The sequence below is a fragment of the Xyrauchen texanus genome, chromosome 30, assembly GCF_025860055.1.
Source record: "Xyrauchen texanus isolate HMW12.3.18 chromosome 30, RBS_HiC_50CHRs, whole genome shotgun sequence".
NCBI lineage: Eukaryota > Metazoa > Chordata > Actinopteri > Cypriniformes > Catostomidae > Xyrauchen > Xyrauchen texanus.
In genome coordinates this window covers 25434780-25461367 of record NC_068305.1, presented here as the reverse complement: position 1 = coordinate 25461367, position 26588 = coordinate 25434780, and the positions used below count along the sequence as shown (strand labels likewise).

The 26588-nt window shown below is 37.8% G+C and overlaps 1 protein-coding gene across 4 annotated transcripts in view; it reads left to right on the top strand.

Annotated features, from left to right (window-relative positions):
* LOC127623714 (signal-induced proliferation-associated 1-like protein 1) overlaps nt 1–26588 on the top strand; it is a 132516-nt gene that overhangs the window by 78366 nt on the left and 27562 nt on the right. For all 4 annotated transcript variants that reach the window (XM_052098174.1, XM_052098176.1, XM_052098172.1 and 1 more), the window contains exons 2-7: nt 3341–5052; nt 6622–6752; nt 13301–13489; nt 13604–13778; nt 15445–15548; nt 15653–15810. In XM_052098174.1, coding sequence (XP_051954134.1) covers nt 3576–5052; nt 6622–6752; nt 13301–13489; nt 13604–13778; nt 15445–15548; nt 15653–15810 — 2234 coding nt within the window. In that variant the 5' untranslated portion in view covers nt 3341–3575. The remainder of the gene's footprint in view (nt 1–3340; nt 5053–6621; nt 6753–13300; nt 13490–13603; nt 13779–15444; nt 15549–15652; nt 15811–26588) is intronic.

Below are 26588 nucleotides of genomic sequence, written 5' to 3'. Positions count from 1 at the left end.
GTTATAATTTCATCTGGAATTGGTTCTCCATAAACTGATTGTGCTTCAACTGGTTTTTAATAATGACACACTTTTCAGAGCACATATTATTCAACTTATATGCAGTGATTAGTAAGTAAGACCCAAATTTTTACCTTATCACAATTCGCATAAATATTTAGATTTCCAAGTCTATTTTAGTTTGATATTTTGAACTCTTAACACAATTAAACTGTGTCTTAAAAATCTATACATAATTGAGTGAATAATGTCCCTTGTTGTACACTCATGAAGGATTGCTCATCTTCCAGGGTTTTTCACCTGCAGTATGTGGCAGATGATGTAGGTGTATGTAATCATTGGGCTTCAGCTCTCTCATTAAGGTTAACCCAGCAGCACCGCCACTCAGCAGCATACTTTGGCAGATGGTTGCCAGGAAACCAAGGAAACTGACATTTCAGAGCTTTTCCTTTCATAAGGGAAAAATACACATCTATGTTGCATAATGTTAATACTGAGCCCTTAGAAGCAGAGCCACCTATTTGTATTTCACCTGCATGGCCATCAATCCAGATCTAACTTTTTTTTTTTTTTTTTTTAATTCATGAGTTTACAAGGTTACGGTATGTAAAATTTGACAGTAATTTGCTGCGACCAAGAAACTGGTAGTAGTTTAGTTTCAATAATAATTGATGACTTGCAATTGATGCACCGACGATGCAACAGGGTTCAGCAGATTGTAGCTTTTATGCAAATAAGCTGCATCATGATGCAGCGACTACCAATGGGAGTGAAAACAGTGGAGCCCATAGGATCCAGCAGTGATGTCGGATAGTCATTCCTATTCAGGGTTACTTGATTTTGCTTTGTTAAACCATGAATTCCTTGTTACCTGTGATTTGTAACTTATTAAAATTTGTTTAAAAAATGGCCAAGGATTGCCTCCAGAAAGGTAAAAACTAGCTAAAGTGAGAGAAAGCTTGGTTAATCTCTTGGTGAGTTTTGAATCTTTACAGTCAATATCACCCACAATATTGTTTTTAGATTAAAAGTGACTCATCATAATAATTGCCACCTTTAAATATTAATGAAGTCAGTGCTAAATGATAGCCAGTTCAATATGAAACAATAGGAACGCATTTCAGGTTTGTTGTTGATGAAGGTGTACTTAAGCCTTATTGATAATGGAGCTGTGGGTGTACATGGGACAAAAAGTTTGGGAAACACTGATGTAGGAGATCAATAGTACAGCAACTTGGCAACCTGCAGGAATTTAGTAGCTGCTATCTGTATTTAGCTTTAGTGTTACCAGTAATATAATGGTATGTTTGACTTAAGTTTTTAAATAGCTTCTGATCATCTCTCCAGACTGCTCCGTTTGATTGATGGATGGTTTGACTCTATAATTGTGTAGTGTTTTGGCTCTCCGTGGCAGTGGTGGCATTGATTTGTTCATGTTGTGTAGTCTGCCATTGGGCACTGCAAAGTGTATTAACCATGTTGCAGGCATGCAAGAGGCTGAACACTTGTATAGTGGGTGTTTGTTTATGCAAAATCTGGTTGTACATTAATTAGTGGATTTTTAAAAGTTAATTCGCAAATCTTGAAAATTTACACTAATGCTATGTTCACACATTCAATGTTTGGGTTTGACAACCGTATTCATTAACAGGTGTGAGAACATCTAAAGTCTAAAAAGGAGGTTGACTAATTGAAAGAACTAGTTCCCATTGGTTGCATATGCATTGGAGTGGGCGTTAAATCTTTAAACCATCAAAACTTCACAATATATATTGGCCTGCAGGCTGTGGCTATTTTTGCTACAACAATTCACGTTACTGAATTCATGGTTTGATACACTCACAATATTTTAAACAATGTCTGAATCAAGAAAAGCTTAGTTTAAATATTTGTCTTTAATTACTTTTAAGACATATGCAAACAGTTCTTTACTTCACTCAATAAAAAGTACTGTTTATTACAATGAAAAATTGTCCGTCAGGGATGGAGTAGGACTACAAAGTAGACCAGCACAGGGCAGTGGTGACACCACAATAGATATATTTTTAGTTATGCTAAGCTGAATATACAGAATTATGGAAGATGCATATGCTTACTCATGGTCACTGCTTAAATGCATTTAAAAATTTAAAATTACTTTTCAAAACATATTATTTTCAAAAATACTTTTTTAATGGCAGTGTATGCTTATCCAGTAAAATAATGTTTGCCATGCTATAAGCACACGGGTGAAATATGACTACATTTGGCATTATCAGGACCATTAAATATTCACCATTATTCCCCATTATATTCCACATTATATACAGTCATTTAATGTAGTGCAATCATCTGTACATTTTCTCTGGGGCAGCGCAAATTCTCTCTTGCACTTTCAACATGGGCATTGGTTCTCTTGTGCTGACAACATGAGCTTACATTATGAATGTATTGCTAAATGGAAATACATGCCTGATTTTGAATTCATACATTTTAAAACACAGAAAATTACAGTAAAACTGTACATTATGTACTGGAGAGAAACAGCTGTCAAACACATCAAACAGCACTAGCACTGTCAAGGCACTTAATGCAGCAACTGGTCCACACCGGTGTTTTTAAACAAGTTAACATGCATACACATTTATCTCTACTATAAAGTGACAACGCTGATGGAGCTTCCCTGTGCACTTATTAGTTTTCTTTAAGTTCAACATGTCACACGTAGCTCTCATTAATTAAAAACAATCAAGATAAAGGCACTTGATATTTTTTCATGCATTGGCATGAGGCCTGGATGTGCTGCTCGTAGTTGTTGGCATCTCAAGGGATTTCCACAGTCTGTAGGGCATGGATTAAGGGACTTCCTATTTGTTCTTAGACTGAGTAGCAGGCTATGGCCTTAAGGGGTGTTCACATACAGCTATGTGCAGTGATAAAGCTACTGGAAGTCATTAATTTTCAATGAGAGCTAGTGATCACTGGTGTCATGAGCCACAGCAACTTTTTGTAATGAACATTGGTAACAACGCAATGCAACCACCACCAATGTGAGTGCAAACACTGATATGCGTCCTGGTACAGTTACATTTATTTGTCGAGTAGGAATGCCTACTACCAACCAACAGCGCACACTCTGTTCACTCCAGTGATTTAATCACTTTATTTGTGAATGCTGCTTTAGCTTTTGTTTTCATTTGGATAGACACTTTTTTTTTTTTTTATCACAAAACACTGAAATGTTGTCAGAGGTTTTCTGATATGCGTCTGTGGTCCCTCTTCTATTTCCCTTTTTTATTTTAAACATCAGATTAGTCCTAATTGTTGAATGCTTACACTTTCACCCTCTGTTCTGTTTCAGCTCAACATCTACACAAAGGAAGGAGAGGGGGAAGGTTTAATCACACAATGATCTCCACACATGCCTGATTCAGCTGAGGAGAAGCACTATTATAAAGTTAATTTATATCCCACTATTACCTGTCCTCCATTCTCTGGCCTCTCCAGCTGAGTGGCTGCCCATGTTCCCTAAGCTTTGTTATTTTTGCTACACTGCGGGCGTGCTCCAATGCTGAGCTCCGCCGCATAGCCATACCATGACCAGTCTAAAGCGTTCACAGACCGAACGTTCTGTGGGCGGCTCTGTTCCCGCCACAGATGAGTTTTACACTCGTCGTCTGCGCTTGCCCAATGGAGGTGCACCACCCCCTCGCAGCGAGAGCACACACTTGACTGGCACGCCTGGAGTTCCCAAAATGGGAGTTAGGGCACGGGTTGCTGACTGGCCTCCCAGGAAAGATGGCAGCAGTGGTGGAGGAAATGAAGTGGGTGTGTGGCACATCACAGTGGAGGCTGATTCCCCTTCTACCACCACAGGAAGCACCCAGAGTAACTTGTCGACCAAGCTCGGTCACCTGATAAGCCCGCAGGACTCATCCATGCTGCGTAACATTCACAACACACTGAAGAGCAAGATGCATAGCAAAGGTAAAGACAATCGCTTTCTCTCCCCGGATGGTCATCTCGGTTCGCCCCGCAAGAACATGCGGCGAATCCGACAGCGCAGCAACAGCGATATCACCATCAGTGAGCTGGATGGCGATGGCAGTGAGGGCTGGTCTTTTTCAGGCTGGACACCCATGCATAGAGAGTATGGTAGCACCTCCTCAATCGACAAGCATGGCGTATCTGGCGAGAGCTTCTTCGATATGCTTAAAGGTTACCAGACCGATGCTCCTGACCAGCGCAGCCCTGCCCCTGAAAAGTTGAGTGAGTTGCTGACAGTAGCCCATAAACAAACTGCCCTTGACCTGCCTGATGGACCTCTGGGTCCTCCACGTGGCAGTCCTGCCAGTCGCCTGAAAGAAAGAGAAAAACACCTGAAACGGCGTTCCAAGTCAGAGACAGGAGGAGAGTCCATTTTCCGCAAGCTACGTAGCGTTAAAGCTGAAGGTGATTCATCACGTGCAGGTTCTGATGCAGAAGATGGAAAGTCTGATGATGCAGGTCCTCCTCCCAAACCATGGGTCTGCCAGAAAGGGTTTGCACACTTTGACGTCCAGAGTATTCTGTTTGACCTGAATGAGGCCGTGCAAAGTCGACAAAGTGCAGTTAAGAGGAAGAACACCACCACCGGTGCCTCTGCTGCAGCTGCTGCCTCTGCTTCCAACACATCATCTCTCTCATCCACCCAAAGTGGGGCTTACGGCTCCCCTTGCGGCAGCCAGGAGGAGCTCAACATCAAGGATGGACCTTCTCTTGACTCGGGTGACGACAAGAGCAACGATCTAGTTCTCAGCTGCCCATGTTTTCGTAATGAGATTGGTGGTGAAGGAGAGAGAAATATCAGTCCTTCAAAGCAGGGCAGTATCGGCAGTGGGGCCTCCAGCTCTTCAATAGACGAAGAAGGATCCCCCGAAAGAGCTCCCAACACCCATTTTAGTAATGCAGGGGTAGCTGTTCTTGAAGCGCCCAAGGATGGCAAGAGTCTCCACCATGATCGTGAAAAAAGCAACATAGTTGAACATGTGGACTTGGGTGCCTATTATTATAGAAAGTTCTTTTATTTGAGAGGTGAGTTTTTTTATTTATTTTTTATTTTATTGTTATATTACAGTAAAGCTGTAATTTCAGAAGAGATATTCCGAAACACTGTACAAAGTTTCAGAAACATCAATGAGGCCTCAGACTTTGCGCTTGTTACTTAGCTAGTTTGTTATCCATGCTGGAAAAAAGTGAATATCAGCCTGAGATTTTTCTGCTGGTGTTTTTTTTTTTACTGCTTTAAAATCCTACTGATCTTATAGCTAGGCCAAGCTGATAATCCAACATAGTCTCATGGCAGCTTGTAATAATTCATATGAAATGCAGAAATCATAAAATATCACATGACTTGGCTCATGTGAAAAGGTATGACTTTTAATTACCACAGAGAATAACCAATCAACAAACAGAATTTCAAATTGATACAAAACAGGCATTACATTTTACGTAGCCTCTTATCCACACTTTATTTAAAGGAATATGCCAGGTTCAATACAAGTTAAGCTCCATTGTCAGCATTTGTGGCATAATGTTGATTACCACAATTTATTTTGTCTCTTTTTCATTTAAAAAAAAGAGGTTACAATGAGGCACTTGCAATGGAAGTGAATGTGGCCAACAGAAGTGAATGTGGACAATTTTTGGGGTGTTTAAAGGCAGAAATGTGATGCCTATAATTTACATACATTTTCTGTTTAAACTCATGTATTATTTGAGCTGTAAATTTGTTTAAATCATAATTTGTAAAATTGGCTATAACTTTACACAGGAAAGGTAAGTGATTTTATCACAATATAATAATGTTAAATGCATATTTATGTCTTGTGGCTACCCTTTTGAAACACAACAAATTGGCCCCCATTCACTTCCTTTTTAAGTGCCTCACTGGAACCCAGATATTTATTTATTTTTTTTTAAGAACAGGAGGGGCAAGTCAATTTTTTTTTTTTGTGGTAATCAATATTATGCCACAAATGCTGTTGATTGAGCTTAACTTGTATTGAACCTGAAATTTTCCTTTAAGAAAACATCTGTGGGCAAATGTACTCATACCATATTTATTTATGTAATACATATGACTGATGTATGTGAATAACCTGTTAGACACTTCACTCGTCTAATTCCAGACCCCTTAGCGTTCTTCCGTGGTACACAAAAGTTTTCCTTTTGAAATCATGGTTGGATTAAGCTTAGAGTTAAACATTTTAGCAATCGTTAATTAAGTTAGTACATTTTTGGGGGGGGGGGAAATTGGGAATAAAAGTTGTATGTTTTCATAAGGGTTGAAGTCTTACAATTTCAACATCTCTTACTATTATTTGACTTGTGAGACAAGGATGGTTGTTCAGTTAATCTAGCTGGTCTCCTAACCTGGCCAAACTGGTCTTTAGCTGGTTGAGCTGGTCATGCCAGCTGGTCTTCCCACCTGACCAGCTTACAAATCCCCCAAAACTCTCTAAAACCAGCAAACCAAACCAGCTAAAACCATCAAACCTTAGGCTTGTTTGTGCTGCTTTTTCAGCAGGGATAGTACTTGTTCATATTGATTTTATACATTTGAATCATTGATTGAAAAATCTAAAATTCTATTATCCTTAGAGCACTGGAACTACTTGGGTGTCGATGAGACACTGGGGCCAGTAGCTGTTAGTATTCGTCGGGAGAAACTGGAGGATCACAAAGAGCACGGCCAGCAATACAATTACAGAATCATCTTCAGAACCAGTGAGGTGAGCTCTCATCCACATAGCCAAATATTACTTGTTGTTGCCAGGATTTGAATGCAGAATGCATCTTTGTGCTTGCACAGAGAGAGAATGAGAGAGAATTAATTCTAACTAGGTTGCAATGAGTGAGATCCAGGTCTGACGCCCACTGCTATCTTATATAACATGCTTAGAGGCATAGCGATTTCTCTCTGCTAGTGCTCTGCTTAGATCACACAGTGCCCTAGCTGGCTCAAAACTATACTGCTTCCTAATCACACACAGCTTTTTGACAACATTCTTAAAATGGATGGATGAAGGTTAGATCTCTATAAAAAATTATAATAAAAAAAAGATGATAAAGGCTCTTGATTGTGACCTCAGACATTTGGACTTATTTATAGAAACTACTTGTGATTCACATGCGTTTGGATGGGCTTTAATAGCTTTGTGACTAAGTGATGCACAGCCCAACATGGCAATCTTTCCACAGCTATTTCTTGACATGTAGGTGGGCAGACGTGGATTAGCTTGTATAAAACCTTTGTCCTAATAATTACGGCACCTTTTCAGATGTTTGAGGTGTCTGAATCATAAAGAACAAATACAAACCGATGACAGTATGTTGGATTATGGAGTAGTACCAAGTACTCATTTTCCCAGAAGGTCTTGTATATCAACATTCAACATGCCCATTTATTGAGTCACACCTGTAATTTACAAATGCATACAGCTTGCATTTGTAGTTGGGCTGTCACTTTAATTACATTTTGGCTGACAATGAATTGCCATGCCAATAATTGTGATTAACGATTGCCTGATGAGTTCATGGGCCATCCACCTAGGCCTGTCGCAATTATTAAATAATCTAAACATGTTTTTTTTTTCATCTAACCATGGTTATTTGAGATTCCAAATTCCAATCACATTTTAATGCCCAAATAAGGGAATTTTAAGCTAATATTTAAATGCCATCAACTGCGCAATTGTGCGTCATTTAGTTTGACTCAGAGCATCACTGAGGCACTGTGGACTTCAACCAGAGCAGCTCCTGTCCGGAAGAGTGTGTATACTGCTTCTCAAGCACACTGATGCACATGCCATCAGCAGAAGCTCGGACCAATCACCCGTGAAAACATACCATTTTTCTGGTCATAGCATGTGACCAGAAAATACATGCAGTGTTAATGTACATGCTTGTGCTGTTTGTGTGGAGTAATACATTTACATTTATGCATTTGGCAGACGCTTTTATCCAAAGCGACTTACAGTGCACTTATTACAGGGACAATCCCCCCCGAGCAACCTGGAGTTAAGTGCCTTGCTCAAGGACACAATGGTGGTGGCTGTGGGGATCGAACCAGCTTTAGCCCACTACGCCACCACCACTCCACACAATTATTAAATTAATTTTCAAAGGTTTTGCTTAATGACAAATAAGGGCTTGCAGGTTTATCAAAGAGCATTAAAACAATATGTGAAAGTGAAGAAATTATAATATAATTAATTTAATATTGATATTAATAAAATATTATATATATATATATATATATATATATATATATATATATATATATATATATATATATATATATATATATATATATATATATATATATATAATTTTAAATGTTATATAAATATAATAAAAATACATACAAAATTATATTTAATTTTTATATCTAAAAAAATATATATATATATCATTTTAAATGTTATATAAATATAATAAAAATACATACAAAATTATATTTCATTTTTTATATATAAAAACATTATATTAAATATTTGAGTTCCAAAAATAACTTGACCAAAACTAATTTTGACCAAAAAGAGACACATTTTATTCATTTAGAAATATTTTGATATTTAAAACATTATTTTTCATGTTATTCATTAGTTTTAAAGCTTTAAAAGGAAATAATACATCTCTATTTTAATATTTGATTTACATATTAGTTAAATATGTAGAAATGATCATAATCGTGACAACCCTTATGTCACCTGTAATTTGTGAGCTTAATTCACACATATTTCATTCATATTTAACTTTGAATCATACAATAAAATGTGTGATTTTCTTTTAGGCTATGTAAACAATTATTGCACAGGGATAGAATTGCATAATTTTTGTCAATAAATATTTCCAGTTTCCACTTCCATTTTGTCCACTGTCACTGAACCCCATGTACCTATTTATTTTAGTTATATTATATAGATATGCTGCCGCAATATATAATTATAATAACACATTAATCTTGTTATTATTCTAAATATTTGAATATTTTGCCATATATATTTTGTAATATAATTTGTATATTTCTGTTCTCAATTCTTATTTTGAAATGTTAAATTTTTTTTTTTTAATAAAAAATGTTGTATTGATTCCAGTCACAGATTAAATAAACATAACAAAAAATACAGAATCAAATTATATGAACTTAAAACCCTTCCCTCAAAACATTCACACCAGACACAAATGCACACCACAGTGGTCTGATAAATGAATAATGACATATAAATAAACAATAAATCAACAAAGTATTTAGGGAAAAAAAAAATCTGATCATAACATCAACCAGGACCCAATTCTTTATATACCCATCCTTTATATTAATAACCATCCCATCGTCTAGAATACAGAGTCTGGGGCTAAATGAAAGTTCAGAGCCCAATACATCACACATAAATCTCTGAACCCTCAATCAAAATTCTTGGATCTTAACACACCACCAATGTGGGGTTGTGTCCCCATCTTCTGATTGGCATTGCCAGCAGGTGGGTGTGTCTTTGAGGCCAAGCCTGTACAATCTAGAGGGGGTCTAATAGAATCAATGTAAAATATTAAATTGCATCTTTAGATGTAGACTTAACATTTTTTAGAAGCCTAGCCCATACTCTCTCCTCCAATACCAAGTTTAAATCTTTCTCCCATAATCTTTTGAGAGAAGTTGAAACTTCGTCCCCCAGACTATGAATTAACAGGGAGTAATACACTGATGCCTCATGACCTATTCCAAATGCAGTAATCACCACTACCAGAGTACCTGCTGCTTTACCAAAAATAGTACAGAGCAGGTGGCGCAGCTGTAAATATAAAGAACTGAGATCTGAAAATATTGTTCAACATTTTAGGATTCCCAAAGGATCTCAACGCTACACTCTCATATAGGTCACCGAGCATATTATCCTCTCTCACAATCCACTCTGACCAGCAGAAAGGGGACTTATTAATACATAATTTTGGGTTCAGCCATATGCTCAAGGCAACATTTAAATAAATGTCAGAATTTAACACTCTGGACACTTTTGTCCATACCACATGCAAATGCAAGATAATGGGGTGTAACTTAACTTCTCTGGTTAGTTTAATAGAAAGGCTTTGCAATGGCAAAATAGGGGCAAGAATTTCCTGTTCAGTACAAAACCAGGGAGGGGCTCACTCAGGTGGAAGCAACCGAATGCATAATAAAACAAAATCTTGGGTAGGCCTAGCCCACCTTTGTCAATCGTCCTATGTAATTTATTGAAATGTAATCTGGGATGCTTACCATTTAAAATGAAGGACTTGGCTATGCTATCAAATTGCTCGAAATAAGAGAGGAGGAAATCTACAGGGAGAGATTGTAGCAGGTAATTGAATTTTGGAATTCAATACATTTTAATAACATTAACCTTCCCAATCGTAGATAAATTTAATGAAGCCCACCTGCCCACATCGCACAAAAACCTTTTTTATTAAGGGGTCAAAATTCAATCACACAGATTTGCTGGGAATAAAATGCCCAAATTCCTAATGCCCTGCTTGGGGCACTAGAAAGGCACTCTGCTGAAAAGCCTATTCTGGGCAATACGCTATCAGAGCCAAAGCTTCGGATTTAGATCAGTTTACTCTGTATCCTGAGAAAAGGAATTTATAATGCTGTGGAGGCAAGACATAGATCTAGTGGGGTCGGAGACGAATAATAAAATATAATTTGCCTAATGCAAAAGCTTACGCGCCATACCTACCTCCGCCACCCCTGGAAAATCAGCTTCCTTTCTTATCGCGGCTGCTAATGGTTCCAGGGCAAGACAGAACAATAATGGGGAAAGAGAGCAACCCTGCTGGGTGCCCCTATCCAGAGTAAAATAATCTGAAATTAATAAATTTTCTTAATCGGTTAGCCAAAATTGTAGACATTATTTTAATGTCTAGCTGGATCAGGGAAATTGGACGGTAGACCTTAATTATCTCGCCAACCTCCTCCAAGGTTATCTCCGAATCAAGATATTTTTTTTGCTCAGTCATCAGTTTAGGGCGTTCTAATGGTTCCACAAAGTATCAGTAGACGAAGATGTGGAACTATAGAGATCAAGATAGAATTCTTTATTAATATCAATTGCTGAGGCAATGATGTATGTATGTATGTATGTATGTTATATATATATATATATATAGCCAAAAGCTTCCATGCTTTGTCCCCTGACTCAAAGTATGACTGTCTTGCCCCATATAGACAAAACTCCACCTTCCACAACAAAATAGTATTATATCTGTATTTCAATCTGGAAAATTCTTCATCTCTGCCTCGCCACTTTTAATATTCCCTTCCAACTCCATGAGTTCTCTTGTTTTTTTTTTTTTTGATGAATGAGGCATACTGTATGATCCAACCACTAGGCCTCTCCCACAGAGCATACTGAGGATCAGTTGGTCTCCATATAAACATTGATTTCTGACTTCAATATTTGTTGGAATTCAGGATATTGCAAAAGGGATACATTAAAGCACTATATGATTTCTTTTTCTCCGTATGTGGCAACACCTCTAAACTCAACGGGGCGTGATCTGAGACTAAGATGTTTAACAGATGAAATGAGGGATTTAGATCTGTAAAAAAAAAAAAATCTGTTCTAGACTAAATCGTATGAATTGATGAAACAAATTATAAATCTTAATTTTAAAAAGTATAGTCCCTTCCAGATGGGTCTCCAAATATCTGTAAGACCAAGATTTTTTACGTCTCCTGTCAATGTTACTCTAGGGGGCTTACACACTTTTGCTTCACTCTGATAAATGATTGAGTCCATCAAAAGATTAAAGTCTCCTCCCAATATTATATCATGAGGGGTGCCAGCGGCTTGCAACATCCCTTCAAGACCTATAAAAAAGCCTTGATCATCAGCGTAAATAAATAAATAAATAAATAAAATAATAAATAAAAAGACAAACTCAAACTTTGCCCTTGAATTTCTGCTAAAACAATAATGACTCTTCCTAATTTATCGTTAATCTGTTTGAGACATTTGAATTGTAGATGCTTATCATTGTAATGACTCTCTTGCACTTACTTGAGCCAGCACTAAAGAAAACATGTCCACACCATAGCTTCCCACATTTTTCCACTTCCTGCGGGGAAAGATGCGTTTCTTGAAGAAACACTACATCATATTTCTTATGTTTAAGAAGAGAAATAACCTTTTTTATGGGGTGACCTAACCCATTCATATTCCAAATGGAGAGAGACAATCCACTCATATTAACATTTGACATATTAATAATCATATCAAATATAAAAAATAAAATTATAAAGACCACATCCCAACATTAGTACAACAATCAAAACCCAAACGAACCAAAACAAAATGAAAAACTTGCATTAACCCTGTGTACGATAGAGCAACTGACGTTCATGCCTCTAAACTACAACAGTCCATGTACTCCTAGGAGAGCTCCTGCGACAACTCTGCCATCGGATTGCTAAAAAATTAGGCAGAATTACACAACAGAAAATAATCTATAAAACGAACTCCAGCTAATATGTGGAATAAACACAAAGAATGTGTAGATTTATCCACATAACTGTCCCGAAGGTGTGTTCCTCCACGGCGGAACCAACACACACACACAAAAAAAGCTTGTTCAATTTCCTCGGACAGTCAGAATGTTCAGTGAGTTGGTCCAATTGACTGCAACATGAGAACCACAAAAGAAATTACTCAGTCCATTGACTCCATGAAGGTCATAGCTTGCTGGGGACATGTAAATATTTTACGGCCATCCTTTTGTATCTATTCTCAATTTGGCCTAGGACATAAGTGCAAAAGCGACCTTCCATTGATGTTAGAGTTTCTTGCATTCCTTGAATTAATCACTTTTCTTGCTTGACGAATTCGCAATGCCGGAACCCTGTGAGTTTGCTCGATTTCCAGCTTATGGCCTGTTATGTCATGCAGACTCGGAAAGAGCCTGTCCAGGAATTTCACCATATCCCGACCTTCTTCGTCCTCAGGAATTCCAACTATTCGAACTTTATTACGCAGGTTACGGTTCTCCAAGTCCTCCAACTTCTCCCAGACGTGCTCCATATCCACCTTGGTCGCTAGTGCATTAGCAGCTAAGGCAGGCCTGTATAAAAAATATTAGCTATTAAGCAAACGTGTGAATGATTCAAACATTGCGATCCGACAATTGTGTAATGATTAAAATAGGCCTTATTCATGGATATTTCTGAAAGCATAAATTTGGAAATCTGAATCAATATTACAAAGACTTCTCTCTTTTATATCTTTTACATTTCCACCCTTAGTTAACAACCTTAAGGGGCTCCATTTTGGAAGACTCTGTGCCCTCCACCTCCAAGCATGGCTTAGCTCGAGGTCTGCCTCTGAAAGAGGTGCTAGAATATCTTGTCCCTGAACTCAATGTTCACTGCCTCCGACTTGCCCTCAATACACCCAAGGTCACAGAGCAGCTGATGAAACTGGACGAGCAGGGGGTATGGATATCTGGCATTACTTCACTTTTGAATAATGATATGGCATTATACATGTATAATAGAATGTTCCTGTTGTTTGTGGGTTTATGGCCTTTCTTTCGACCTGTTGTGCAGCTCAGTTTCCAGCTGAAGGTGGGAGTCATGTACTGCCAGGCTGGGCAGAGCAGTGAGGAGGAGATGTACAATAATGAGGCAGCAGGTCCCTCCCTGGAGGAGTTTCTGCAGTTGCTGGGAGAAAGGGTGCGCCTTAAGGGTTTTTCTAAATACCGTGCACAACTGGACACTAAAAGTGAGTCTTCATGTCTTGCAGGTTCATTTAATTGGTACAGAGACCAGAAATGGGCTTTTAACACATGAAATTTGTAACACAGGTTCATTCTAGATCATGTGTTAACATCCTGGGTTATCTTGTTCCTTGTTTCACACTGTTCATACTTTACCCCAGGTTAGGAATTAATCCTGGGTGTTCGAATTTAGAAATCTCACTTTGTGCATATGTAAATTCTGGGTTAACATTCTTATTTGCATATTACTTTTTAGTTTCTTATTACTAACTTATTACTAAGTGCTAACCTTGCTTTGAAACAGTAAGCACTTTTTCACCATCAGTCCGAACTGTCCTAAGCACAGTGAGTAATGGCTCCAGGAGCATTTCCACTTGAGCACGGTTCGGTAAGGTATGATTACAAGACAATCCCGGCCCGGACGACTTAGCACGGTTGGGAAACCATGCTCCGCTATGCTAATGGATTCATAACTGGCTCATTCAGTCCATTCTTATCCTGATTTCAGTGCACAAAAATAGAAAACACCCCGTAACTGTACCGAACAACACAGTTCTGCAACAAGAACAGGAAACCCCAAGAATTAGGGTTTAGTGTTGTGTAAAAAAACCTTAAGAGGAAAGGAATGATTAAAACCACTTTAAACTACAAAAAAAAAACGTTGTTAAAGTGACAAAATATTTTGTCAATCTCTGGTTTCCTGTCATATCAGGCTAGTATGCTCTGGGCTAGTTAATTAATTATAACAGGATTGTATTCAAATAAGCCTGAAGCTCATTTTAAACAAGTCCCACCAATGTAAAAATTTTATCGACAGTCAGATATCATGAGTGGAATGGATCTAAACACAAGAACAACAATCATCTCCTGTTTTGTCCCTTGGTTTGATTTGAACCACAGTGACCTTATTTTAGACCCAGTCATGCACATAGTGCCTGGCAGCCATTCTCTACTTCTCTTCTGTGACCATGAGGAATATTGTCTCTGATCACAAGCCTGCTTTTAATTTCATTCATCAGTCTTGACATTTCCTCCCTTCGAGTCCCCCTCCACTGCAAGTGCAGCCAAGTAGGGGTGGTGGAGTTGTCAGAAAGCTTTGATCTCAGCTTGACAGACTGGGGCATGGTTTTGGAGTCTGGTGGCATAAAGAGATTAGGAAACTGGGATTGAGTAGATGAAGTTTGTGCTGCCATGCCTTGGAGGCCATGGCCCAGAGTGACAAGTGTAGTATCCTGTTTTTGATCCGTGATTGTCTTTTAAAAAGAATTGGGCCCTTTTTATTTATTGTTTAGGTTTTTGAGCCTTTATTCATAGGACCATATAGACCAACAATAAGAAGAACTGACAAGAGGTGAAACATGATCAGAACATGACCAAGGCCAGAATCAAACCCAGGTTCCTTTTTGAGCCAACAGCTCTTATACATGTCAGGGGTCCTGAAACAAGAAGATAATCCTTTAAAAATGGTTCAGACCAATGTTGCTCTAACAAGTCAAGGAGTCTTAAATGCATGAGTCTGTATGAGCACCCAAAGTTTTAGAGAACTGTTTGTTCCTTTCAGATAATACTGAAAGCCTTGTTTCTTAAACAAAAGAGGCAGGTGGTCTTATAAAAGGTGTTTAATTATTTCAGGGGAAGAAACATTTAATGTAAGAATTTATTTTCTTGCAGCGGATTCTACTGGAACCCACTCTTTGTACACAACTTTTAAAGACTATGAGATCATGTTCCATGTGTCGACAATGCTCCCCTACACACCCAATAACAAACAGCAGGTAAGCTACTAAAAGGCAAACACCATTGCAATCATTTTTCCTATTTACTTTCATTGCCAACCTATAACATATATTAACTAACCCACAACATTTGTGCTCCATAGCTGCTAAGGAAAAGACACATTGGAAATGACATAGTTACAATCGTGTTTCAAGAGCCCGGTGCAAAACCCTTTAGCCCAAAGAACATCCGTTCGCACTTTCAACACGTCTTTGTGGTTGTACGAGCACACAATCCATGCTCTGAAAACACCTGCTACAGGTGAGTGACTTAAACCTTGGCTATGTGCTACCAAGTAGAGCACTTGGAAGTGTTCCACTATCAATTTTACACAAACATGTAAAAAAGTAGGCCTAGTTTTTAATTTTGTGATTGGTTATGGCATCATTTTTGGCAGTACATTGCGGTCCGATTCATCAGACAACAATTTTCATTAACACTGTACATGACTTTGAGGGGAAGTAATAGCTCTCAATACTCCGAACAGGATTAGGGGATGTTCATACAGGACATGTTATTCCTTTCAAACAGCTAAACAGAGTGCAACTTAAAGTGATGGTTCACCCAAAAATTAAAATTCTTTCTTCATTTACATACCCTCATGATATCCCAGGTGTGAGGACTTTCTTTCTTTAGCAGAACACATTTGAAGAAAATAAGAAAAATATCTTCACTCAGTAGGTCTTTAAAATGCAAGTGGATGGTGATCAGACCTTTTGAAGCTCCAAAAAGAACAGACAGTTGGCATAAACATAATCCATACGATTCCAGCTGTTAAAATAATGTCTTCTAAAGTGATACAATTGCTTTTGGTGTGAAAAATATCAACATTTAAATACTTTTTAATTAAAGTATATGCCATCGCTTCCAGTCTGCAGCAATATATGCATTCACAAGAGCGCTGAGTTCACGTGGTCTCTCATGTGATGAATTCGCGTTGGCATGTTATGGATTTAATCTCATGTTCTTCTCTCTGTTGAGACATCCAGGATAAGCACACAAATGCACCATTCTGAGTAAAGAAACCAATACAAATACAGATCTAAACCAAAACCAATTAAGTTTATGTACACTGTACCTCCTACTCCGTTGTAAACAGCGCTGCTCTTCTGGTGTGTCAGTTCGTACTTTTCTCACACACCATTGATTACAGTACATCACACGCATACCGCTGGAATCGGAAGCAATTGTTTATAGTTAAAATGTACTTAAATTTTGATCTTTTTCACACCAAATGCAATCGTTTCACTTTAGAAGACATTAAATTGACCCCTGGAGTCGTATGGATGACTGTTTTCAAAAGTCTGATCACCATCCACTTGAATTTTAAGGACCTACTGAGCTAAGATATTGATCTATATTTCTTCAAATGTGTTCAGCAGAAGAAAGAAAGTCATACACACCTGGTATATCATAAGGGTTAGTAAATGATGAGAGAATTCAAATTTTAGTGTCTTAATAGCTGTTTTTCTAGTGCTTTTTGGGACATGTTCTTTTAAAGGACTACTGATACGGTATCTTAAAAACGTGACTCTCATAATGTGAGATACTAATACAAAACAGCAAGACACGATGCAGTGGCAAAAGACGTCCAACATGGAACAATAAAAAAGCCCCGAGTGCTTGAGTACATGATTTTTTGAGTACTTAAATAGGCAAAATGACCAAAATGGACATCCCATCTTAGAAGCTAGAGAGATGGCAGTCCACCAAAGCTCATGCATTTATGTATTAATTGCACATGAACATTACGCATTACAATAGTAGTCATGCGTTTTTTGTTTTCTTTTTGGAGAAATTAGGTTTGCTGCTCATTTTCTCCCTCCCTGTGGTAGGTTGTGAGCTTGCTTGATCTCCTCTGGCCAGCTTATTACTCTGGTCGTACAGCGCATTACCCAGGAGAGCACTCCTACTAACCACTTCAAATGAGCTTGGCCCGCTTAATTTCCTTCACGCGTTTTGTGGGCTGTTTATCAGTAAGATATGTAGATTATTGTATTATGTGCAGTCTGATAGTAAAAGTCCCATGGTGAGTCATGCAAAAGAAAATATCTGCTTGTTTGTTGCCAGTTCTGCTCAGATATGAAGTTGATCATTGATATGATTTCATTGTGGCTTACTACTTTAATCTTTCTCTTGCATGCTCACCCACTCTTTCTCTGTTTTGCCTCAGTGAAACTAATAAAGGTTTTAATTGCTGATGGGCCTCATTGAAAGCAGTCTTAATTATACTCTGTTGGGAACCTCACCACCATTCAGAAAGTACAGCAGCTACAAAGGCCTGTCCTAAAACCAAGTGCTCTAGAACAATAAGCTAAATAGAACACAAAGCAAACTTGCCAACTGCTTTCTCTCGAGAGGGGCTTGAGGGGGACCTGGCACTTGCACTCTACAACCCTGCTCCTCCTTTCCTGACAGACTCCCTCCCATAGCTCCTTCAATCACGGCACTGAATTCCTACTTGAAATTCTGTTTTTAGTTTAAAATGTTCTTCAGCTGTGGTCACTCTTGCTGTTTTAACCTATTTGGATTGTATAGACTGGAACTGGGATGGAGGTCAGGAAGTGGATCAGGTGGGTCCAGTGGGTTTTTATGTTGGTTGTTCCGCATGGGTGCTTATTCAAATCAAAGGGTGCTTATTCAAAGCACAGGGGTTATTAACAGTGTTTATGATGAGTTAATTGTTTACACACCCTCCTGTTGTTTTATTGGCTACTTTTAGATGAACTGAAGTGGCAAACACTGTTCACCGGTACCCTCTGTTTTTGGCAAATGCGTATCATGTGAAGGTAGAAGATAATATTGTAGAGAGAAGAGCCTGTGAAAATATATATTTTTTTTAACAGACTATACAAAAGTGTGTGTGTGTGTGTGTGTGTGTGTGTGTGTGTGTGTGTTATAGCTTTGCTGCTAAATCTACAACTTCACAGCAAAATAAATTATGTTGTGTCAAATTTGTAGTCTAAATTGAATAAGATGAATAGGCCTAGATGAATATATGGACTTTAGCATTTTCTGCACTGATTTTGAGGGGGAGTCTGTGGAATTCTTCTTAAAGGGATCTTAGTGAAATTTGTTAAATAGAGTTGAGAGTACTACATTTTATTTTTTGCTGAAAAACAAAATTAGCCAAAATATTTAATAAACGAACATTCAAGGGGTGGCAGATTAGCAGAATTTTATAAATGACGTGAAGTTCTCTGGAAATCTGCAGAATTCTTAAGGCGCAGATTCTGTGCAGGTCTGGGACGGAAGACTGTGTTGCGGAAAATGTTGCAAGGTTAATAAAAAGGCAATAATTCATAATTGTTGTATTGCGTTGTCTTCTCTAGGTGCATGTAAAAACAAACATTAGACAGATTTGCGAACAAATGGCTCCTATGAGCCAATTCTTTTAATGAATCAGTTGAATCAGTCAAACAAATACCTTGCTGAATCCATCAGAGAAATAAGAAATTATTCACCCAAAAATGACAATTCGCTAATCATTTACTCACCCTCATGCCTTCCCAGATGTGTGACTTACTTTCTTCTGCTGAACACAAACAAAGATTTTTAGAAGAATATTTCAACTCTGTAGGTCCTCACAATACAAGTGAATAGTGACCAAGATTTCGAAGCTCAAAAAACCACATAGGAGGCATAAAAGTAATTTATAAGATGCCAGTTGTAAAATCTATATCTTCAGATTTAAGTCCCTTATTACTGTAAAGGCTCCTCCCAGACCAGGAGGTGGTGATATGCACAAAGAATGAGAACAGGTACAGGATGGCAACCACAACTGCCCTTGTTACACCAGGAACGCACAATCCGTCCATCAGTGCTCATAATGTCTGCAATAGCCTGAGAGAGGCTGGACTGAGGGCTTGTAGGCCTGTTGTAAGGCAGGTCCTTGCCAGACATCACCGGCAACAACGTCGCTTATGGGCACAAACCTACCTTCCCTGGACCTGACAGAACTGACAAAAAGTTCTCATCACTGACGAGTTGTGGTTTTGTCTCACCAGTTGTGATGGTCGGACTCGTATTTATCATTGAAGGAATGAGCGTTACACTGATGCCTGTACTCTGGAGCGGGATCGATTTGGAGGTGGAGGGTCCATCATGGTCTGGGGCGGTGTGTTACAGCATCATCGGACTGAGCTTGTTGTCATTTCAGCCAATCTCATTGCTGTGCGTTACAGGGATGACATCCTCCTCCCTCATGTGGTACCCTTTCAGCAGGATCATCTTGACATGACCCTCCAGCATTACATTACCACCAGCCATACTGCTCGTTCTGTGTGTGATTTCCTGAGTGTTCTGCCATGGCAAGTGAAGAGCCCCAGATCTCAATCCCATTGATCACGTCTGGGACCTGGTGGATCGGAGGGTGAGGGTTTGGGCCATTCTATAGAATCAATTCCATGCCACATATATTTGCAAAAATATAAAGTATTGCAAAATAAAATAAAGTTTTGCAAAAGAAAAAAAGTATTGAGCAAACAAAAAAAAACAATTTTTAAACAAAAATTAAGTATCACAAACGTAAAATAAAGTATCGAGAGAAAAAAATTAAGTTTTGCAAACAAAAATAAAGAATTGCAAAATATAAATAAAATGTAGCAAAAACCAAGATGTAATTAATTGCAAAAATCAATGACTGTTGTAAAAGAAACTCAAGAACTTTTATCCTTTTTTATCTCTGCAACAGATTTTTAGGCAGCAATGATTTTGCCACACCATTTTCTTTGCAATGCCTACTAATTATTTTGCAATGCTCCTTTTAATCTGCATTTCCATCACGTGTGAGCTCGTGATACCGTTTTGCCTTTGCGCTTCACTTTTCTCTGCGTTTCATTTTATGGCACTGTTTTGACGTGGGGGTGGAGTCAGGGGATTGGGGCGTGTACAATGGGCACGGTGATGCCTCCCTGGAAGTTACGTCATTAGCTTGAGACACGGCTCAAACATCATGGCTGATTTTTTTTTTCTTGTTTTTCTTCAAATACTTTTTGGGAAAATATGTCTTATTGGTTGGAATCTAAGATTCACTCACTGCCCACTTTTGCTAGGAAACATGTTATGTTTGGAATGCTGTTGGACGAGAAAATAAATTAATTTCTTATTAATGTAATGTTGATACTGGGCACATTTTCATTCATAAGTTCAAATGTATGAAGATGAAACATTATTTTTCTGTATTTAAAAGAGAATTGATTTGTAATTTCTTTCCAGTGTTGGAATGTATGTAAAGTAAAAAGGCCCAGAAATTGGCTGGAATAATAAGAGACTTTGAGCTCTTAAAAGAGGAATAAAGAGACCCCTCTGTATTTGTATTTTTATACATTGAATATATTTATTTTATTTTAACTGATATGTGCCTTGTTTAGTACTCTTTTACCTGTACTTACCAATGCCATTGTAGATGTACATTCTGTTTTTTGTTCTGTTCTTGGTGTTCAATAAAAAAAATTAAAAAAGTTGATTGTTTCCTTTTATTTAATTAGCATTAAATGTGCTTTAACAGCGTTTGCTTCAGATAAAGACGTTAGAGATCAGTTAAAGCGGTGGATTTATTAGCCATACTCGCTAACATAGCCAGCATCTGCAGTTTATTCTCTCTCAATTGATTGGACTATTGATTGATTCTTATGTTTACTTTATAGATTATAATTGTCTATACCATAGTATGTTGTCTTCTAAAAAATGTAAACTCCATATTTAAAAATATATAAATAGATGTTACATTATCACTGTTAAAGGAGACAATAAATAGATTACAAATAAAAAGTTAAACGATCGTAACAAATAAGCATCCCAGGAAACGATCTACAAACAATAAAAGAACATCACTTATAATGTTAATTGTGCAAAAGCAAAACAAATTTAACAGATTGATTCTTAAGAGTAGGTGCTGATAACCTGGTTATATCCTGCTCTACTCGAGGCAGAGAAACCGCAGGAAAAAGCTGTTGTTGTTGCTGCTGACCCTGAGCTGCCTGAATATGACCGAAGCTTTGAGTCAGAACACTAATAAGATTCGTCACGACATCTGGATATTCTCTCTGCTAAATGTGACATGGCAAATCATTACATGAGATGACCTAGATACACGTACATTTACTGTGAGCATTGTAAGAACTTAAGTAGCTTGTGAACAGGTTCGTTGAGCAATGGAGGGGTCAGAAGACAGCGAAGCAGGTTTGAAATCAGCACTTTAATTTCTTTCACGAACATACGACGGTCACAGCCGTAGAAATGTAAACATAAACAAAACAATATCACACTCAGTCTGTGGAGCTTTCTGGATCCACACTCTCTCTCCCTCTCGACACTTGGCATCCCTTTAAAGGTCTCTCTCCGTATCACTACAACAAGACACAGGTGTTAGAGATAATTACAAACCAGGTGACAAGCCTTACCGCTCTCTCTCCCCCGCAGACTGACACACGACCACGCCCCCCCTGCCACATAGCTGTATAACGCAGGGTTAAGAATATAGGGGATGTGAACATATTATATTTCAAAACTTTATATTTAAAGACAGAACACATGCACGTTTGTTACGATCGTTTAACTTTTTATTTGTCATCTATTTATCTATTTGTCCTTTAACAGTGATAATGTTACATCTAAATATGGAGTTTACATTTTTTTTTAGAAGACAACATACTATGGTATAGACAATTATAATCTATAAAGTAAACATAAGAATCAATCAATAGTCCAATCAATTGAGAGAGAAAAAACTGCAGATGCTGGCTATGTTAGCGAGTATGGCTAATAAATCCACCGCTTTAACTGATCTCTAACGTCTTTATCTGAAGCAAACGCTGTTAAAGCACATTTAATGCTAATTAAATAAAAGGAAACAATCAACTTTATATACCTGAGCTCAGCCATGATGTTTGAGCCGTGTCTCAAGCTAATGACGTAACTTCCAGGGAGGCATCACCGAGCCCGTTGTACACGCCCCAATCCCCTGACTCCACCCCTACGTCAAAACGGTGCCATAAAATGAAACGCAGAGAAAAGTGAAGCGCAAAGGCAAAACGGTATCACGAGCTCACACGTGGTGGAAATGCAGATTAAAAGGAGCATTGCAAAATAATTAGTAGGCATTGCAAAGAAAATGATGTGTGGCAAAATCATTGCTGCCTAAAAATCTGTTGCAGAGATAAAAAAGGATAAAAGTTCTTGAGTTTCTTTTACAACAGTCATTGATTTTTGCAATTAATTATATCTTGGTTTTTGCTACATTTTATTTATATTTTGCAATTCTTTATTTTTGTTTGCAAAACTTTATTTTTTTCTCTCGATACTTTATTTTACGTTTGTGATACTTAATTTTTGTTTAAAAAAACATTTTTTTTTGCTCAATACTTTTTTCTTTTGCAAAACTTTATTTTATTTTGCAATACTTTATATTTTTGCAAATATATGTGGCATGGAATTTATCCCATACCATTCCCCTCAGAAACGTCCGGGAACTTGCAAGTGCCTTGGTGGAAGAGTGGGGTAGCATCTCACCGCTAGAAATGGCAAATCTGGTGCTGTCCATGAGGAGGAGATTCACTGAAGTACTTCATGTAGCTGGTGGCCGCACCAGATACTGACTGTTACTTTTGATTTTGACCCCCCTTTGTTGAGGGACACATTATTCAATTTCTGTTTATCACATGTCTGTGAAACTTGTTCAGTTTTTGTCTTAGTTGTTGAAACTTTGTTCATGCAAATATTTACACAGGTTAAGTTGGCTGAAAATAAAAGCATTTGAAAATGAGTGGACATTTATTTTATTTTTTTTGCTCAGTTTATATCTTCTGAAGACATGGATTTTACCATTGGAGTCGTATGGAATACTTTTATACTGCCCTTATGTGTATTTTGTAGCTACAAAGTTCTTGTCTCCATCCACTTAAGTTGTGAGGATCCACAGAGCTGAGATATTATTCAAAAAATCTTTGTTTTTGTTTAGCAGAAGCAAGAAAGTCATACACATCTGGGATGGCTTGTGGGTGAGTAAATGGTGAGAGAATTTTCATTTTTGGGTGAACTATCCCTTTAAATGAGAGAATCAGAGATTGATTTAACATCTTAGTCACTACTGACTTTATGATCATTTGAAAATATGTAGTTAAAGACAACCTTCCCAAAAGAGTTTTGTTGTAATAAAACAAGAAATCTGTAGAGAAACAGGGCTGTGGATATTAACATGCCAGAAAGAGGTTTGTCCTATAAACATGCTATCAGTGTGTGAGAACTCTGGTTTGTGCATGTAATACGTGTACACCTGTATGGTTCTGAGCGGGTCAGGGTGTTATTTACTTGTGTGGTGATTCTTTGGTTCCTTTTCTGTGGGTTGTGGATGCTGCTCCACCAACCCACATGCTGTGTATTTATACTTCAGATATATAATCCAGTTTGCCTCTCCACCTAAGCCAAAGGGGTCGGGCGGCAACTATAAAAGCAACCCGCTCGTTTTTAGTCACTGAATCACTGCTCAATGCCCAGAAGTGGATTAAGTTTGGACAGAGATGTGTTTTTATCGCTTATTGTGTACCTTTTGCCTCCCAGATGTCTCTGTTTTTTCCTTCAAAGTTTTTGTCAAAGTTTTGGTAAAATGGGAAGAGTATTGAGACAATTAATTGAAATTAGACGGCTTACTGTCATTTTAATTTCACAAATAAATGCAATCAGAACAACAAGGGCACAACAGGCGTACAAGCTCTCAGTTCAGCCTCTCTCAGGCTATTGAAGTTTGGCAAAGAGGGTTAGATTTACAAATGTTCAAAAGCTCTTTTTCTGAAAGTAAACTCAACATTGGACATGTAGTTCTGATAGTTTATAGTCTTGAAAAAAAGTGTAGAACATTCTGAGAATGTCATTCAGCTGTCTTTTTCATCTACAGAAAAGGATCAAACTAATTTAAGAAAAAGGCATAGATACAGTACTGTGCAAAAGTCTCAAAAGCACATAAAATGCTTCTCAAAAACATTTGTCTTAAGATGGTTATTTATATTTTCACCTTTAGTATATCAATAGGAAATATACATTTTAGACTCCCAAACATTTATTTTGCAAATAGAATAGAAGAACAGGGAGCCCTGCAACAGATGGCATTGCCCCCCCCCAACTGAATATCGCGTCTATCTGAGATTACGTAAAGACACAGAAGTCATTGAGACAGCCTAAATAGATAGCAGAACTGTGGTGAATTCTCCAAGAAGCTTGAAATATCCTGTCTGCCAACAACAAAGAAAAACTGTATCCAGGTGTACCTAGGACCATTGGGTCTGTTTTAAAGGCAAAGGTGGCCACACCAAATATTGATTTAGCTTTTTTATGTTTACTGGACTTTTATGATATTAATTGATAAATTAAACCTAATTAAGGCTTTATTTTTAAAGACATCCTCACTATGCAACATTTTTCCCAAGTGCCTAAAACTTTTGCACAGTAGGTCTAAAAATATTTTTTTTTGTTTAATTATTTTATTGTATGTTTTATGCATTTGGTAGGCTAATTTATTTAATTTAATACAGGGAATTTTGCTGTAATTTTTTAAAAAGTAAGCTGAACAATAATTTATTAGAATTGGGCTATATGTTAGTGTTCCAAAAAAGCAAACTGATGCTTTTCTCCTGGTATTGTGTATTTATTTATATTTTAAAATTTTTCTCCCCAATTTGGAATGCCCAATTCCCACTACTTAGGTCCTCGTGGTGGTGAGGTTTCTCACCTCAATCCAGTCTCATCAAGTCTCAGTTGCCTCCACTTCTGAGACTGTCAGTCTATGCATCTTATCACGTGGTTCACTTTGCATGACACCGCGGAGACTCCGCAAGTGGTGGTCCATGTTATTCTCTGCTATCCAATGATCACTGAGAGCGAGCACCACTATTTGACTCTACCCTCCCTAGCAACTGGGCCAATTTGGTTGCTTAGGAGACCTGACAGGTGTCACTCAGCACACACTGGATTCGAACTTGCAACTCCAGGGGTTGTAGTCATTGTCAATACTCGCTACCCAGGCCCCCGTGTATTTATTTCTAATTTAAAACCTCTTTGTGGGCCAATTCCATGACTGCCCTCTATTATTTTGAATGGTGTGGAAAAGAAACTTTAGTAATTTAAAGGATGGCTACCATGATTAAATTAATCACAAATAGTGGCCATTCATTTGTTCTACGTGCACTTCTCGTGTGCATGAAGATATTTGTGTTGGTACTCCTGGAAGTGTCATGTTTGCAGCATGTCATGACATACCTTGTTGTCATGATTAGGGCTTAGGGCTAAAACTTTTTTCGCAAAAAATCCTTGGATGGAAACGTAGTTACTGTTGAATGAATACCATTACACACAGACAGCTGCCATTCTTTTGGCATTATCTCTCTGCCGTTTTATACTTCTGGTCCCCACTTTTCTCCTATGTTTTCTCAGTCTTTTCTTTCTTCCTCCTGTATTATTGTAAGAATGGGGTAGTGGCTCACTTCAGTCCAGCCTCATTACGTCAATGCCTGGATAGTTACTTAGGAGTCCCAGCATACCAGACAGAACAGCAAGCTTTAGATGTCCATTCCTGAGGCTTAATGAAAGAGGAAAAAAACAGGGAAGAGTTAAAGAATGCTTGTTTTCGGAGATAGAATGCACAACTTTTTGTATTTTGTAGCATTACGGAAATAAAGATGGCTCAATCGGGCCTGAGCTTCTTTGTCACGGCATCTTGCGTTTGATGATCACGTATGTGTTTTTATGCATTGCAAACGTATACATTTGAATGCCTGTGATGTATGAACATTGTTGTCGAATTTTGCTGATTTGAATAAATCACTAAGGTAATGTTTTGTCTAGATGACTAACTTTATGAGATTGTGTTGAAATTGCGAGAATGACTTTTGTCTTTATGGAAGTATCAATTAGAATGGGATGGATATGAGTAATATTTATATTGAATGCCAGTTGCACTACTACAATACTATATTATAGTAGTTACATAATAGCTTTTTATGTAAAGAGAATTTTAATATAAAATCTAAATATATTTTCTCTTGCAC